General features: G+C 44.0%; 1 protein-coding gene across 1 annotated transcript; it reads right to left on the reverse strand.

Moving 5' to 3' along the window:
* Positions 1–11,784: 11,784 nt before the first annotated feature.
* Positions 11,785–14,022, reverse strand: sec61b (SEC61 translocon subunit beta). Its single transcript, XM_061288567.1, has 4 exons — positions 13,861–14,022; positions 13,425–13,522; positions 13,053–13,157; positions 11,785–12,354 (listed from the first exon to the last, which is right to left on the reverse strand). The coding sequence occupies exons 1-4, from the start codon at positions 13,861–13,863 to the stop codon at positions 12,267–12,269; spliced, it is 294 nt and encodes a 97-aa protein (XP_061144551.1). The 5' UTR covers positions 13,864–14,022; the 3' UTR covers positions 11,785–12,266.
* Between the last annotated feature and the right edge of the window lie 203 nt (positions 14,023–14,225).

A 14,225-nucleotide genomic window follows, 5' to 3' on the forward strand; every position in this document is an offset into this window, starting at 1 on the left:
TCATGACAGCGCGGCGGGGGAATGCTGTCGTAATCCCGGCCGTGCCGAATCACGCGTGATGAAATCCAGTGGCGATGCGGAGTTGGCCGCAGCTCACCCCGGAATACCACAGAATATACACGATATGTTCCGAAAGGCGGGGGGGGGGGCGTGATGATACGCTCAAGTGGCCGGGAGAAAGAACGCTGATGATAGTTGGCGTCTTGTTAAACTTGAAGAAGTACATGACACCTTGTCCTGTCAACACAGAGTCACTCGCTCGGTTGCTTTTGGGCCGTGGCCTGAGCAGAGCCGCATGCTTACGTCGTCGTTTTTTTTCCACTGACAAGGTAAAGGGGATATCCTCACTTGATTGTGTCAGTTGGTAAATAAACAACTTTATATTTTTCGCTTCTTAAGAGCAGACGTACTCATAGTAGGAATTCCGTTCATATTTTTAGATTTATAGTATGAGCACATGACATTAGCATTAGCAATTACTTCATATGCTTTGTTAGTCATCGTTTTGAAGGGGGGGGGGGCACACAAGGGACATATAAAGTAGCGTGCATTCGGAACCATGCGCAGATTAGCAGGAAGATGATCATCAATCATAATATTGCTTTGTTAAGAAAGGTCAGCTGGCGGAGGTTCTTCCATGTTGGTTAGTTACATCAAGCCAGTCAGTGGGAATTTAATACACAGAATAAAAAAATCCAAAAAGTTGCTAGTGGTTGTCAAAAGATTTCTTCTTCTTTTTATTTTTGCTGAATTTGCACAAATCTCTCCAGCAACTCATTTTGGAGTAAAGCTGTAATATGAACAAGTGTTAAATATTGTCCGCCTCTCCATTAACGCGCCATTCATTTGTGTGCATACATTAAACACATTCAACGTGCTCATCTCGCTTCAGAACAAGCCACCTGAACATAATCAGAAATATTTCACACTCGTCGCCATTTACCAATTGCTCATTCACTCCAATTAGAGCGCTCGCACTCCACCGAGGACAAGGGCTAAGCGAGTGCTTTGGAGTGGCGCTCGAGGACGCCGCCTCTAAAGTGGCGTGTCCATGAAAGACTCTTCTTCCTCCACTCGGCGTGGAACGAACTGTAGAAGTGAGAACTCACATCCCCTTCACCGTGCTGAGAGAGAGCCACCGGGTCAGCGTAAAGTGCTGCCGGGCGCTATTACTGTGAAAAGGACGCCTCTCGGGGGTGTCCTTTTCAGCCATCTGATGAACACGGCCAACTCGCATGTGTGTGCGCGCGTGTTACACCGTCCTATCTCGTATAATGTGTTGCCGGGACGATTTTGTGAAACCAAAGCAGATCCGTGTGACATTCACCGCGTGAGCATGCATTTACAGTGTGTGTGTGACAGACTACGATATTATTGGACGGCAGTGTGTTTGCACCGGGACGCAAATAGCAACACGGATGATATTAGTGGATCGAGTTCTGTCACACGCTAGCGCCTGATTCAGCAGGTGCCCCGACCGCCCGGTTCTCCTCCGATAATGTTCTGAGCTGGTCTGGTTCTGTTTAGGATTGACTTGTGACACACTGACCTCGCATATGAATGTTAGGGATTCATATAGTTGTTATTACTTACTGTTGAGGATGGATGTAAACAATTTTAACGTAAGCTGGTATCGGAATCATGGCGCCAGGCCGACGTTGAAAAAACGATCCTTTGGTTCCATTGGATTTAGTTAATTCGGGCATGTACATGGACTGCACATGATGTGATCAACTGAGATATATCATTTGAATGTTTTGGAGGAATGCAGTGCGTCAGTTGACCACGTTGTAATCATGTGCTACCGAAAGTTAAGTACTTTTTTTTTTCGGCAGTAGACACAGTGTGCTTAGAAGTTTCAGAGAAAAGACCAATGGCAGCACCGCTCATTTATTGGTGTTTTTTTTTTTGTTTTTTTTTAACGCCACCCCGTGATGAGGCGGCTCATAGGTTCTGTAAATTTACAAGCGAATGAGGAAAATTTACCGTGTCATTTGTGGATGATCACGTTTCTGTGGCCAGCGGTTGAATGGACAGGTGGCGTGATCAGGTTCCGCCATGTGCACGCTTGTGTGTGTGTGTGTGTGTGAGCGACCCACATCTTATACAAGCATATAATTATACTTTGCAAACGGCATCATGACTTGGCATCGGGGGTCCTTTTCCACCGAGGGTCAGTCTTAGTTCACGTACAAGAGAGCGTTAGCATACGTGTCACGGTGTGTGTGCATACGTGTATGTGTGGATACGTGTGCGCAATAAGCCAGCTCTGGTTTTATTTTTAAAGTGGGGCTCAAACAAAGGGCTTCAGTCAAACTGCTCAGAGAACTGGGCCTTGGGAACATGACCAGGGGCTGTTGCGTCACATTGTGCGTGGCTGTGTGCCACTGTGTTTTATGGCTCTGTGTGTACGTGTGTGTGTCTGGATGTGTGTGTGCGTGTGTGTGAGGGAGAAAAAGACTATCCAACCAACTTGTATAGAAGTCACTTGTTCAAGTAGGACAGCAACAAAGGGGAAAAATTCTTGAAATCCTTGCCAGATGTGCGTCTCGAAAACACACACACACATACAGTGTAATGAGGTGTGTGCCACCAAATTGTTCTCATCGTTCGGGTGGGATCGTCAACGGTTTGGCCCCATTAACACACAAAGACAAGAACGGATGGACACACACATTCACTGTCAACAGACGTCATCGTGTGATGTCATAGGTAGCCAGGATGGGATTTAATGTTTGGTCACGTACGCACACACACATAGTCTAATGGTCGTTTCTTGTCAATATGGCCACACCATAAAGAGCCCATCTTTGTACCACATAAACATAGGAAGACAAGAACACACACAGTTTGCTCAAATAGCAATTTGACAGACACATGAACGTCAACAGGCATCACGGTGTGATATCATATTGAAGGATTTAATATAAGTGGGAGATGAAAGGTAGAAGAGGCTAAAAATATCTGAAAATAAACAATCGAAAATCGAGACAATCACGGAGAACAAGAGAAAACGCCCTCTCAAGGTTTTTATTGTTCTCCGGAGGTTTCCTAAAGCCGCCAGGGGAACGGGGGAAGCCTGCTCTCTGTTACATCACACATCTACACCCACAAGATCAGCGTAATCTGTCCCACATCTACGCTGCCGCCCGCCCCCGTCTTTCCTTTCTTTCCTTCTCCCTTTCTTCCTGTTTTTAAAGTCTTTCTTTCCACCCATGACGCACTCTGCCATAATGAAGCCGTTAAGGGGAGTCCGGTTAACTTTGGCTGCTGCCTTTGGAAGGGAGGGAGGGAGGGAGGGAGGGAGGCTTACGATGTGTGTGTGTGTGGAAGTTGGTTAGTGATGTGGTATAAAGTGACACCACGCAAAGCGACTATATTTACAGCGCGCCTCTGTAACGCCGAGCCTATTTATAGCCGGCAGCTCTTTTCTCAGCAACTGCCGTAGCGCATTGTTGCAGCGTCACAAACTTAAGCGTCAGATGGCACCAGCCAACGTATACTGCAAAGGCAGCACGCCTATCCTCCAGTGACTTCCTGTGTGCACACACACACATGCAGACACACACTCTGGACTTTCCCTCCTTTCGCGTCAGTGAATTGGCCTTCTAACATTGTCCTCTGATTCGGAACAGGAATGATACGCAAATACAGTGGTACAAACACCCAAATCATCCTTCCGTATTGAAATGAGTGGTAATGCCATTAATCCGTTCCGGTCTCACCCCCAAAAACGACAAAACATTTTTTTTCGAGTGGAAAGATACTTAATTATCTGTCAAATGAGTGTTCGGTCTGATTTATATGTATAATAACATTTATATATTTATAATAAAATTAAGGGTTAGACATGTAAGGCCAAAATTGACTACTTTAAAAAACATATTTATGTGAAGGCTAGAGATTTATTTCTCCAAAAATAATAATATCCCCAAAAAAATGAATTGAAAAAATAATTATGTAAAGAAAAAAAAAGTCTTTAATTTAAATCTTAGTCACGTAATCAGTAAAGTAACTAAGTTTATATATAAAAAAAAAATCACAAATAGGCTAAAAAAAACCCACAACTTGTTTCCTTGTGGGCCGTGACACTAAATAAAGTCTTCATGACGACGTGGGGGCATCAGACGGAAAGTGCCCTGAACCCTGAAGCGGCGCTGTTTGTTGGGCCTGCGAGCGTCGGCCAGACGGCCGGAGACGCTCGCAGGCAGCCAAGCGTGCGGCAGCGGCGTTATGTCGCCTGTCGCCGTTCCGAGCAAGGTGCGTGTTTACTCAACAAGGGTGTTAACGTCAATCGAGGAAATTGATGTTTATCCTGGCGGGTTTGGAGAGTGAAGCATGTCAGCGAGTGTGTTTAACCCGCTTTTTGCTTTGCCCACATCTCTTCGCTGTCCCCAAACACACACACACGCGCGTGCAGAAAACGACAAGCTGACTCAATTTCGGGCGTTCCATTGTAACAAAAATGGTGGGCGGTGCGAGAGCGTCACTCGGGATGATTTTAGCAACTGCAAATGACGATACTACGCAGAAAGAGAACATCACGGCTTTGTTTTTCAAGCGTCCTCCTCCCGTTCCGTCTTTGCGGCCTCTTTCCCAGCGCTCCCACGGGAGTCTTTCCCCATTTGTTGCGGTCCCAAACCGCAGATGAACCATCACGTCGGCCCGCGTGCTGACATCAGCGGCCGGGCCTCCACGCGCGGTCGTACGCAGGCCCGGCTCGACTTTCCGTCTCTCGGGACGGCGCGAGTGACACACTGACGTCTCCCTTTCCGAGTTGGAGTTCCCAGGGCCTCGGAGTCGTGCTTGGCGTCAGCGAGGGGCTTGTTTTTGAGGAGTTGATGTGACACACAGGAAGAGAGATTGCATGATGGGATGATTATATATTTTTTTTTTACAGTATATGCATATATTGGACTTTCCAACTATTTGAACACTCAAATGTGTTTTTTAATTCACCTGTATGCGGAATTTGACATCATCAGGGAGGCTCTATTCATTGAGCATTTGGTTCTTTTTTTTGTGATTGTAGTTTTTGTATTGCTAAATCATTGTGACAGGGTCGCTGCCTTCGTTTTAGCCGAGTGCGATGAAGTGGTTAAGCCGATTTGGTTGTTGACGGTCCACCTACGCGAATGTTTTCACTCAATTCCCACCTCTTTGGACTGTTGGGTATATACAATACTCAAAGTGTTGAGATTATTTTGTGGGGGATTTTTCATAGTCCCTAAACCACTTTTAGAATGCCTCGATTTAAGACCACGTCACCTTGGATGATTTTTTTTTCGGGCAGCAGAACTAAAAAGTGAATGCTCGAGATGTGAAGGAATTTGCTCTGAGGCCAGACAACAAATGCACACGTATTGACAACAGTGCCGAATTTACACCTTCCTGCGAGTTGTTGGCTGTCTGACACTTTGTACTATGTCGCCTTTGGCCACCTTCCTCTCCCATTTTGCAGGAGGTGTCTTCACAGCCCTGTCCGTCAAAGCATCGAGGCCTCTGGCGCTCGCCTCGCATGCCTTTTTCACAACTCTGTCCGAATACAGTAGTGGGGGGGGGGGGGAAAATGATAATATTGTGAGGTGAATCCAGGAGGAAGGGTGGAGGGGCGGGTCAAAAAGACCCAGAGGGCATCAAGTTGTCTTTGGCTCAATCCAAACATCAATCTCATCAATAATAGAGCTTGAGCGGTCACGGGACAATATTAAACATGACATCGGACCACGGCGTGGATCCCCGCGCCGTATTTTTATGCCGCCTCGTAGATTCGTGACTCACGGCGGCTAAGCCGTGTGACTGCAAAATCACGTTGTTGTTGAAGAAAAAAAAAACAACAACAATCGTAAAGGTCACCGCCACGTTCTCGCAGCAACTTGACGTGGAATCAAAGTCGTTTGTGTGTGCCTGCAAATCACTGACTCACAAACGAGTCATCAATATGAAACATCCTCATAAATGAATTACCAGCGCACGCTAAACACATAAAGCTCCTGTGATCTCTTGTATTTCTTGCCTTCTTAATAATAAATAGAGTTAATACACACACGCACGCACGGACGGCCCCTGTCGTTCCTCATCAGTCATTCAGCGTGACATGTCTGTGTGCGAGAAATCTGCAAGTCGGCATTTTTTCTCCCCCAGTAGATTTTGCTTTACCTGACTCTCCGCTCATCCATGTAAGCAACTGGTGAGCGTTGTCGCCGCGGTTACTCGAGCTGGAAATTTGATAGCAATCACTTGGAAAAAGTACATTGTCGAGCTTTATTGAGAAAACTTTGAAAATAAATTCTCAGGAGGATTTGTGAACAAAATTGAATTAAATGATTTCTCTAAAGAATAATACTAAAGAACGATTATATAAGATTTTATTATGGCGTGTCAAAAAAATAAAAATTACTTTTTTCCCTCCGATCATGTTTAAAATGAACTATTACAAGTAATGTGCGATTAGTCGTACTAAATGAAGAAATAAATAATAAAGTGGTGGCACGTCTGAATATTCAACAGAACATTTATTGTGTGGTTCTCCAACAGCAAAGTAATTGTTTGATAACAAGTTACATAATAGTAAAGAGTGTCTTAAGAGACTCTTAAATCTCACTAGTACATTTGCTACCGCTTAATTGGTGGAATTTGTTCTGAAATGGGGAATTTTGACCAAATTGAAGGTCGACCAGCTTGTGTGGTTACACTTGGAGCTTTTTTTATACGCACGCACACACGCTCTGAATAACTTCAACGAGTGAATATGCAAATCGACAGGTTTGGCGCTCTTGTAAGTTTTCTGGAAGCTCATCAAAGAATATTTGGTGCCGCATGATCTCATTTGTGGTTAGGCAGGTTAACTGGATGACTTAATTGGTGTTAGGTGAGCATTGGTGTCAAACTCAAGGCCCAGGGACCAGATACGGCCCGACACATCATTTTATATGGCCCCCCAAAACAAATTTGTGTCATTACTAAAATTACAAATTATCTTCACTTTTAAAAAAACAAATAGACATTGTTAGCAATTTTTATTGCCATGCGTTTTTTTTAAAATATTTGAAATTTTTTTACTCTTCTCTGATTTCAAAACTAGTAAGCATGGCCCTCCGAGGGAAATTATGACGACAAAAATGAATTTGACACCCCTGCGTCTTGTATTTTTGGTTTGGAAGAGCGAGACGAGTATGCGTATGGTTTTCGGTTGCAGGTCTCGATCACGTGTGCCGCGTTTGGACTCAACACGATTCATGCTTCGTTTTGCTGTCCATCTATAATATTGCTCTTGTTATTTTCTCCGGGTTTTGATACAGCGTAGGCAGGTTTTGGTTGAAGGGAACGTGTGAAGAAGCCAAGAAAATGACTCATGAAATACAATGCTTATTCAGTTTCTGCAAAATGAGATTCTTCTGGATAAATGGAGACCATAGAATACCTTGCCTCAACCTGCAAGTTTTTCAGGTTGATTTTTTTTTTTTTTCGTTATGTCACAAGGCAAATTTGATTTATGAGTCAGCTTCAGATGCACCGCCACTTGAGCGAAGTGAAAAAATGTGAATGTGACATCCTCACTTTGCAGGAGTTCAATGCCCAAGCGATGTTATCGGCAGCGTTACGATATCGAGTAGCCGAGCACACGACGTTGACTTTTATGGCTATTGTTGAATGTTTGATGTCAGTTGACCCCTTTTCGATGGAACCCTAACCCCAAAAATATATGGAATGAAATGTATTTCAATGGGGAATATTGATTAAGTAACACGTTATATGAGCAGTTCTATTAACAAGTTGCTATTATTTAACCAGCCAGAGCCCCTCCTGCCTTTGTCACTTAGTCCTGGCGGAGCTGCTCAAGGACTGGAAAATATAGTGGCCCAAAAATAAACTTACAAACACTCTCACCCGGCCAGGCAAGGTTTCTTTAATATTAGAAAGCGCAAGGCTGATACCTGAGCCACGCTCAAATGGCCGACATGTCATTGCACCCTCCCGGCCGGCTGGCCGGCCAGCCTGCGGGGTCATGGCAGCCCAGTTGTCGACGCATACTTTGGTAGTCACACGGGCATCACCAGGCGTGACGTGCTGACGCCGGTGGGAGGGGACACGCATGTGTGAGGGAAAAGGTCACACGGTCTAGTGCGGCCTACGTGAGGAAATCTTACTCAGCTTGTGTTTTGGAATTTTCAGACGGTTCCTCGTTATTTGGAGGCAGAATGACGAGCTAGTTTGAGACTTCTGCCATATCGTCTCGTTCCAAAGTGAGTGGCAGGCGACTGAGGCTCCAACAATGGAATTGGTGTTCGAAATGTAATCGGTAAATTAGTCGGGAAGATGGAAATGGGCTCGACTGCATTTGTTACAAATAACAGTTTGATAGCATAGAAGGTCATGTCTATGTGTTGATGCGTTGGCATTTGTAGAAATGTTAAAGGAGATTTGTATCTCTTTTTGCATGCCTATTTATATAGATAATCTAGATTAGGGATCATTATGCAATGAAATTTTGGAATTTGAACCAAACATTTTTAAAAAATATATAACATTTATAGCAACAATTACAGCCGCATTTGGAGCGTGGACAAATTCTGAAGCTTCCACTCGATCGGGAACTCGATACGCCGCCATTGTTTCTAATTTGACAAGAGGCGGCACAACATATCCAGACTGTATTATTATGAGACATTCAATTTTGTCAGAGGGTGGATCAGTCATTTCGCACGCACCCGGCATGTGACTGGGCCCAGAATGCACAGGGCGGTGAGTTGCTACACCCTGTGGCTAATTGCTCCTGGTTTGACATACCTGCACATCATAATAATGGACAGGATTTGTTTATGCTAAGAAGACTAACTCATTTTCAACGTATTGTTATAATCTCTACGATATTTGTTATTTGAAAAAAATATCACTCCCAGTGGTTGATGCTAATTCATCTAGCATGTCAAAGGGCTTCTAGATTGACTTTAGCATTAGTGCTAGCAATGCTTTTAAAATAAAACGTACAATGTGTATAATGTTTTTTTTGTGCGTTTTTAGTTTTAGTGTTAGTTTTGCAGGTTCTCGCCTTGCGCTCGTGCATTTTCTCCGGTTTTCTTGGCACGTTGCGAAAGCATGAAGACTTTTCATTTTTAGTAGGTGTGAATGTAAGTCTGAATCATTGTTTTTCTATTTTTGCTCTGTGTTGTGTACCGTACACTTTGCTAGGATAGGCTGCACGGGAGTGAGGATAAGCAATATGATGGATGGATGGATGGATGGATGGATGGATGGATGGATGGACGGACGGGTTGGATGGGCGGATGGATGGATGGATGGATGATGAACTTGAAAGAATAGCTCAGAAGATCGGTTTTTCAATTGAAGGCTGGAGCCAAAACACCTTGTTTTGATCTTTGACAATTATTGTTAATTATTGCCAATGAATGCCTGAACAACCCACACATTGATTATCACCTTGCCAATTTACATCAATCAGACACGCGACCGTGAGTGTGGACACTTTTTCAAAGCGCCACCATTCCTCTGTGGAAACAAAAGAACCTTCCAAGGGCACTTAAATGACTCATCGACTGTGAGAGACACAATTTTGTGGTCTGATGATACAAACATGGAACTCTTTGGCGTGAATGCTAAATGACCTGTTTAGAGGTAGACACCTGGCCAATCCCAGTTCCTTGGAAATGACTCAGGGTTGGAGGAAAGACGTATGAAGCAACGTCCAGAGACCACCTGGATGGTGTTCTTGGGGGCCGGGTCATATTTCAGGACAATGACCCTAAGCACACAACTGAGGTTATCTAAAGGAATTGCTCCAGGACAACTCTGTGAATGTTCTTGAGCTTGAGTGACAACTTCAATCCGGTTGAACATATTGAGAGAACTAAAAAAAAAAACCAGGGACGCTCCCCGTCCAACCTAATGAAGCTTAAGTGGTTCTGAACAGAATGGACAAAACTGTTCAAGGGTAGGCATGCCGAGTTTGTGGTATTAGCTTGAAAAATTCTTGAGGCTGTAATTATTGCTAACTAAGCGTATTCAAATATATCGTGAAGCCGTACTCGTACGATTTCATAAATCTTTCCATTGTTTTACAGAAGCTTTTGGGCATTTCCGGCTGTAACATAAAATTAATATTTTAAATATGTGCTGTACTTGTTTGTTTTGTTAAGATTAGATAAGGTGCGCCGGTATTTAAAACAAGCACACTGATTATTTTTTCGGTGTATACTTCCTTGTATTTGTCTCATGCAAATAACCATGAGTCATTTTCCAGAGATCAAAGTTCCAGAAATGACTTAATTGCACACCACATCAGACAACATTGGCAGAATTGTTCAGTGTCAGTCTACTTATGATGTACCAACCCCCCCCCCCCCTTTTTTTTTTTTAAATATTTTTTAGGACATGCCTCCTGGATTCACTTGCTCGGTCTATCGCCGATCGATCCCACCCGCCTATCCGTTCCGCGCTTTACCAACCGTGTGATCTGCTCAAAAATAAACACGCATGTATGAGGCGTGTGTGTGTGTGCGCGCGTGTGTGTGTAGAGAGGAGCATTTGTGACTGTACGTCTTTATTAGGTGTTTGTCTCTTGCACATTGGCTCAGTAAAAAAAATACACAATAATTTAATACTAATAATAACGATGGATGGATGGATGGATGGATGGATGGATGGATGGATGGATGGATGGATGGATGGATGGATGGATGGATGGATGGATGGATGGATGGATGGACGGACGGATGGATGGACGGGTGGATGGACGGATGGACGGATGGACGGATTTTGCACTTCAAAGAGTAATTTGTTTTTATTGACTTTCTCAGGGTCCTTCATTTTATTGCAAAGAAGTGCAGGAAGTTCCTAAAGTCAATTCCAGTCACCAACGATGTTGTGATTTTACGACAGCGGGTCTTAGCGCTCCACGTGCAGCCCGGAGTCCGCTCGTAGCACTGAGGGACAGCTTAGCCACAGCTCCTCCATATTTAATTGATACGTTGAATTATTCTGGCTCAGCGCCGTGTTGTGCCACCGTGAATTGGGCCGTGGAGTTGAACGTGTGTGTGTGGGGACAGGGGCGAGAGAGGGAGCTTTGTGCGGTAGTCGGGATAGTGGCCGAGTTTGCCACGAAGGCCTCTGGGAAAGCAAAGCCATAGCAACAGAATGAATTAATGAACAGGGCCCAAGAGTTACGTTTAACACGAGCAACAAGCGCGCGCACATACACGCGCCGTGACAGCTGGTGGTTTCATATGCAACATACTGCGAACCTGGTTTGACTTCAACTGCTTTTACAATGACAAAACACACCACCCCTAAAGCATTGTTGGAAATATTCTTTACACTTAAGCTTCCGTGGCAAAATTTAAAGCCATTTTGGTTGTGTAAGTGAAGATAATTAGTTCTGGAAGTCAATGATTGTTAATTGCCTTTTATAACAATTAAATGCTAATGGTGCTGGATGAACAAAAGTCGACTCGTTGGTATGTTAAAAAAAAAAAATCTTTTTGTCTATAGAGGCGCGTGTATATGAAAGCAGTGAGATTCAGAGAATAGTCTGCAGTGCCCCCCTCAGGAGGTAAAAGTACAAACAATGAGCTATATTGTTACTTGTAGAAGCTATGAAGTCGTGAAATTTCAAAGAAATCAAGTTTCGAAACTGCCTCTAAGCATGAACCATTGTGTCTTTTAGGGCTTATGGCATTTTCTGAAAAGTCATATGGAACAGAACTCAAGTGAACCAAATATTGAAAAGTTACATTGGAATGAAAACAAAGTAGTCAAAAAGAAAAATGACATGTTTTAGTTGCTTGTTTTATTGTACAATACAAATCACATTTTGTACAAATTCCATTTGTGTCCTATGAGATTGACACTTTTGATGACTTTGACTTTAACATAAGTTACAGAAACTAAACTCCAGATTTCTTGTCGTGAACGATTTCAAAACTTATGGATAGTGAAATCCAAGGCTCCTTTGCATTTTTTTAAATGAACATGGTCTATAAAAAAAAAAAATGCTGCAAACAGAAAATATATTCCAGGCATTTTTCCTGAAATCAACTCAACTGTCATTGAGCGCTGCACTGAGCATTAGCCTTTGCATTTGTATGACATCACAAGTGATGAAAATATCTGCCATAAAAATCCAGTTGGCATGCTCGTACAAGTTCCGATGGTCAGTTTCATATGGGGTTTGGTCCTGGTCCGATGCGTTAAGATGGCGAGGTGCGGGGGGGGGGGGGGGGGGGTGTCACAAGTGGTCGGGCTGGAGGTTAAGAGCGCGTGTATTTACCCCAGATGTGAAGCATGAAGACGGACGCGATGAAAAGCAAACTCATCACCAACACTGGCACAGGGCCGCTGAAACAAGAAACACAAGTATCAGTAGTCGTGTCAGCCACAGACTAAGTTAGTAAGACTAACATAAAACTCACTAACAAAACAGAAAACTAAACAAGCTCCCAAAGTGCATGTTGAGCGCGTCTTTGGAAAGTGGCGACCCTGCAAACAAATGTGTTCACTGACAACTTTTAAATGGCTTCTCATTAGATTTCAAGTGCGCCGCAGAGTCTTTGAGCTGGTCTGGTTCATTTTATTGATGAGCCGCTGACACCAGGAGGGGCTCTCAACTCGAAAGGACGGACTTGTATGGGGGAAGGGGGAGGAGAAGGGGGGGGGGGGGAGGTTTGCATCGCCATGCCAACCACCTCCTCCATCCCTCGCCCTCCACCCCACCCGCTCCTGTCAGAAGGCTGTAATTGAGTTGACCTTTTAGAGTGGATCCTTTAATGAAGCTCTGCGAGCGGCGTCTAACGCGGGAACAAACGCGCACTCGATATACAGCGGCGTACGAGAAGTGTGCCCTCCTTCTACGCCCGAGACACACACTCGATAAGCAGCGCGGCGACATCGATCAACCGCCGCTGCATAAGACAAGAAGATGGGATGCCTTGCTTTTTAATAATGGGGAAGGGGGCTTGGCGCAGGATAGAAAGTTATCAGACTTTTCCACCCCCAAGTCATGCATACTTTGAGTACATTGCGGCTTACATACTTACACTTTAAGACCCGGCGAGTCCTCGGTGTAAAAGCGCCACATTCCCCCGGTGCCGGCCGATCCAGTGGCCCTGCCTCCGCTGCGGGTACCGCTGCTGGTTGCTTTCCTGTGGAACACATGAATGCTTATGTATATTTGTTTACACCCTATCAGTCAATCAGTGAATCTGGAAAAATATCCATCCCTTGTCTGCTTTCATGGAAGATTGGATAATATAATAATGGATGAATTTGATGATTGATCAATTGTCAGTCAATTAATCATTGCACCGCTCAGACACTCCATCAGTAACATCAATGTTTTGTTACACTAAAATGATTAGTTTCTACTGTCAAGTCCAACTTTGTTTCACTACTACATGTAATGTCCATACCTCTGCCTGACTGTGGAGCCTGCTGCACGGGGGGCCACTGTCTTGCTGGGGGAACGGCTTGACGCCCCCACACTAGTTGCACTTACTGCTGGTCCAGGCTGAAAGAAAATTGTTATACCAACATTAACTGTGCAATCCTTTACTGATATTGAAAGGGAAGAAATCGGTTTAAAAGGCAAGACAGAGTAGTGCAAAGCCCACAAAGGATCTACGTACATAGACAGCCTTTTGCACATGTATTGTGTTTATCTCGTTATTTAAATTCAGTGTTAACTAGTGCCTAGTACAAGTGATAATTTAATAATAGTGTAGCCACGTACACAAACGTTGAGCTAGGGCTAGCAGGCGTGCTAACTGATAGCAAAACACGAATATATTCTAATTGCGCTGCTTTCTTGCAGTGTGACAGCTACAGATGCATGCTCTATTGTCTTACCATTTTGTTTGATTTGTGTTGGTTCGATCAGACTTCACGAGGTTCTCTCTCAACGGTGATGTGCGGTTCCGAAGAACGGTGGTCAATACTGAATGGAGTGGTCAAAACTTGAGAAAGGACCCGTAAAGCTGACGCTTGTCGAAAAAGGACACGACTGCAATCTACTAGGACCCGTTTAGGTTACCAAAGAGATGCCTGTCGAGGTGATAAAGTTTAACATAAAAGGGTCAAATCTATAATTTATCCTCCGGTTTTTGTTCGTACATTTACACTAATAGATACGTTTGAAAGATCTTCTGCATCATTATATTTATTTTTAAATATTATCATTGAGGTTTTAGACATAGGCTAAATAAAGAGTCCCC

This window comes from Syngnathus typhle, linkage group LG10 (genome assembly GCF_033458585.1).
Source record: "Syngnathus typhle isolate RoL2023-S1 ecotype Sweden linkage group LG10, RoL_Styp_1.0, whole genome shotgun sequence".
Classification (NCBI taxonomy): domain Eukaryota; kingdom Metazoa; phylum Chordata; class Actinopteri; order Syngnathiformes; family Syngnathidae; genus Syngnathus; species Syngnathus typhle.

Excerpts from the sequence above, each read along its gene's own strand:
- sec61b (XM_061288567.1), bottom strand. Across the intron at positions 13,158-13,424 it reads GGCTCCACAGTCAGGCAGAG|GAAAGCAACCAGCAGCGGTA; the intron begins GTATGGACATTA and ends TGTGTTCCACAG. Across the intron at positions 12,355-13,052 it reads GACTCGCCGGGTCTTAAAGT|CGGCCCTGTGCCAGTGTTGG; the intron begins GTAAGTATGTAA and ends TTCTTGTTTCAG.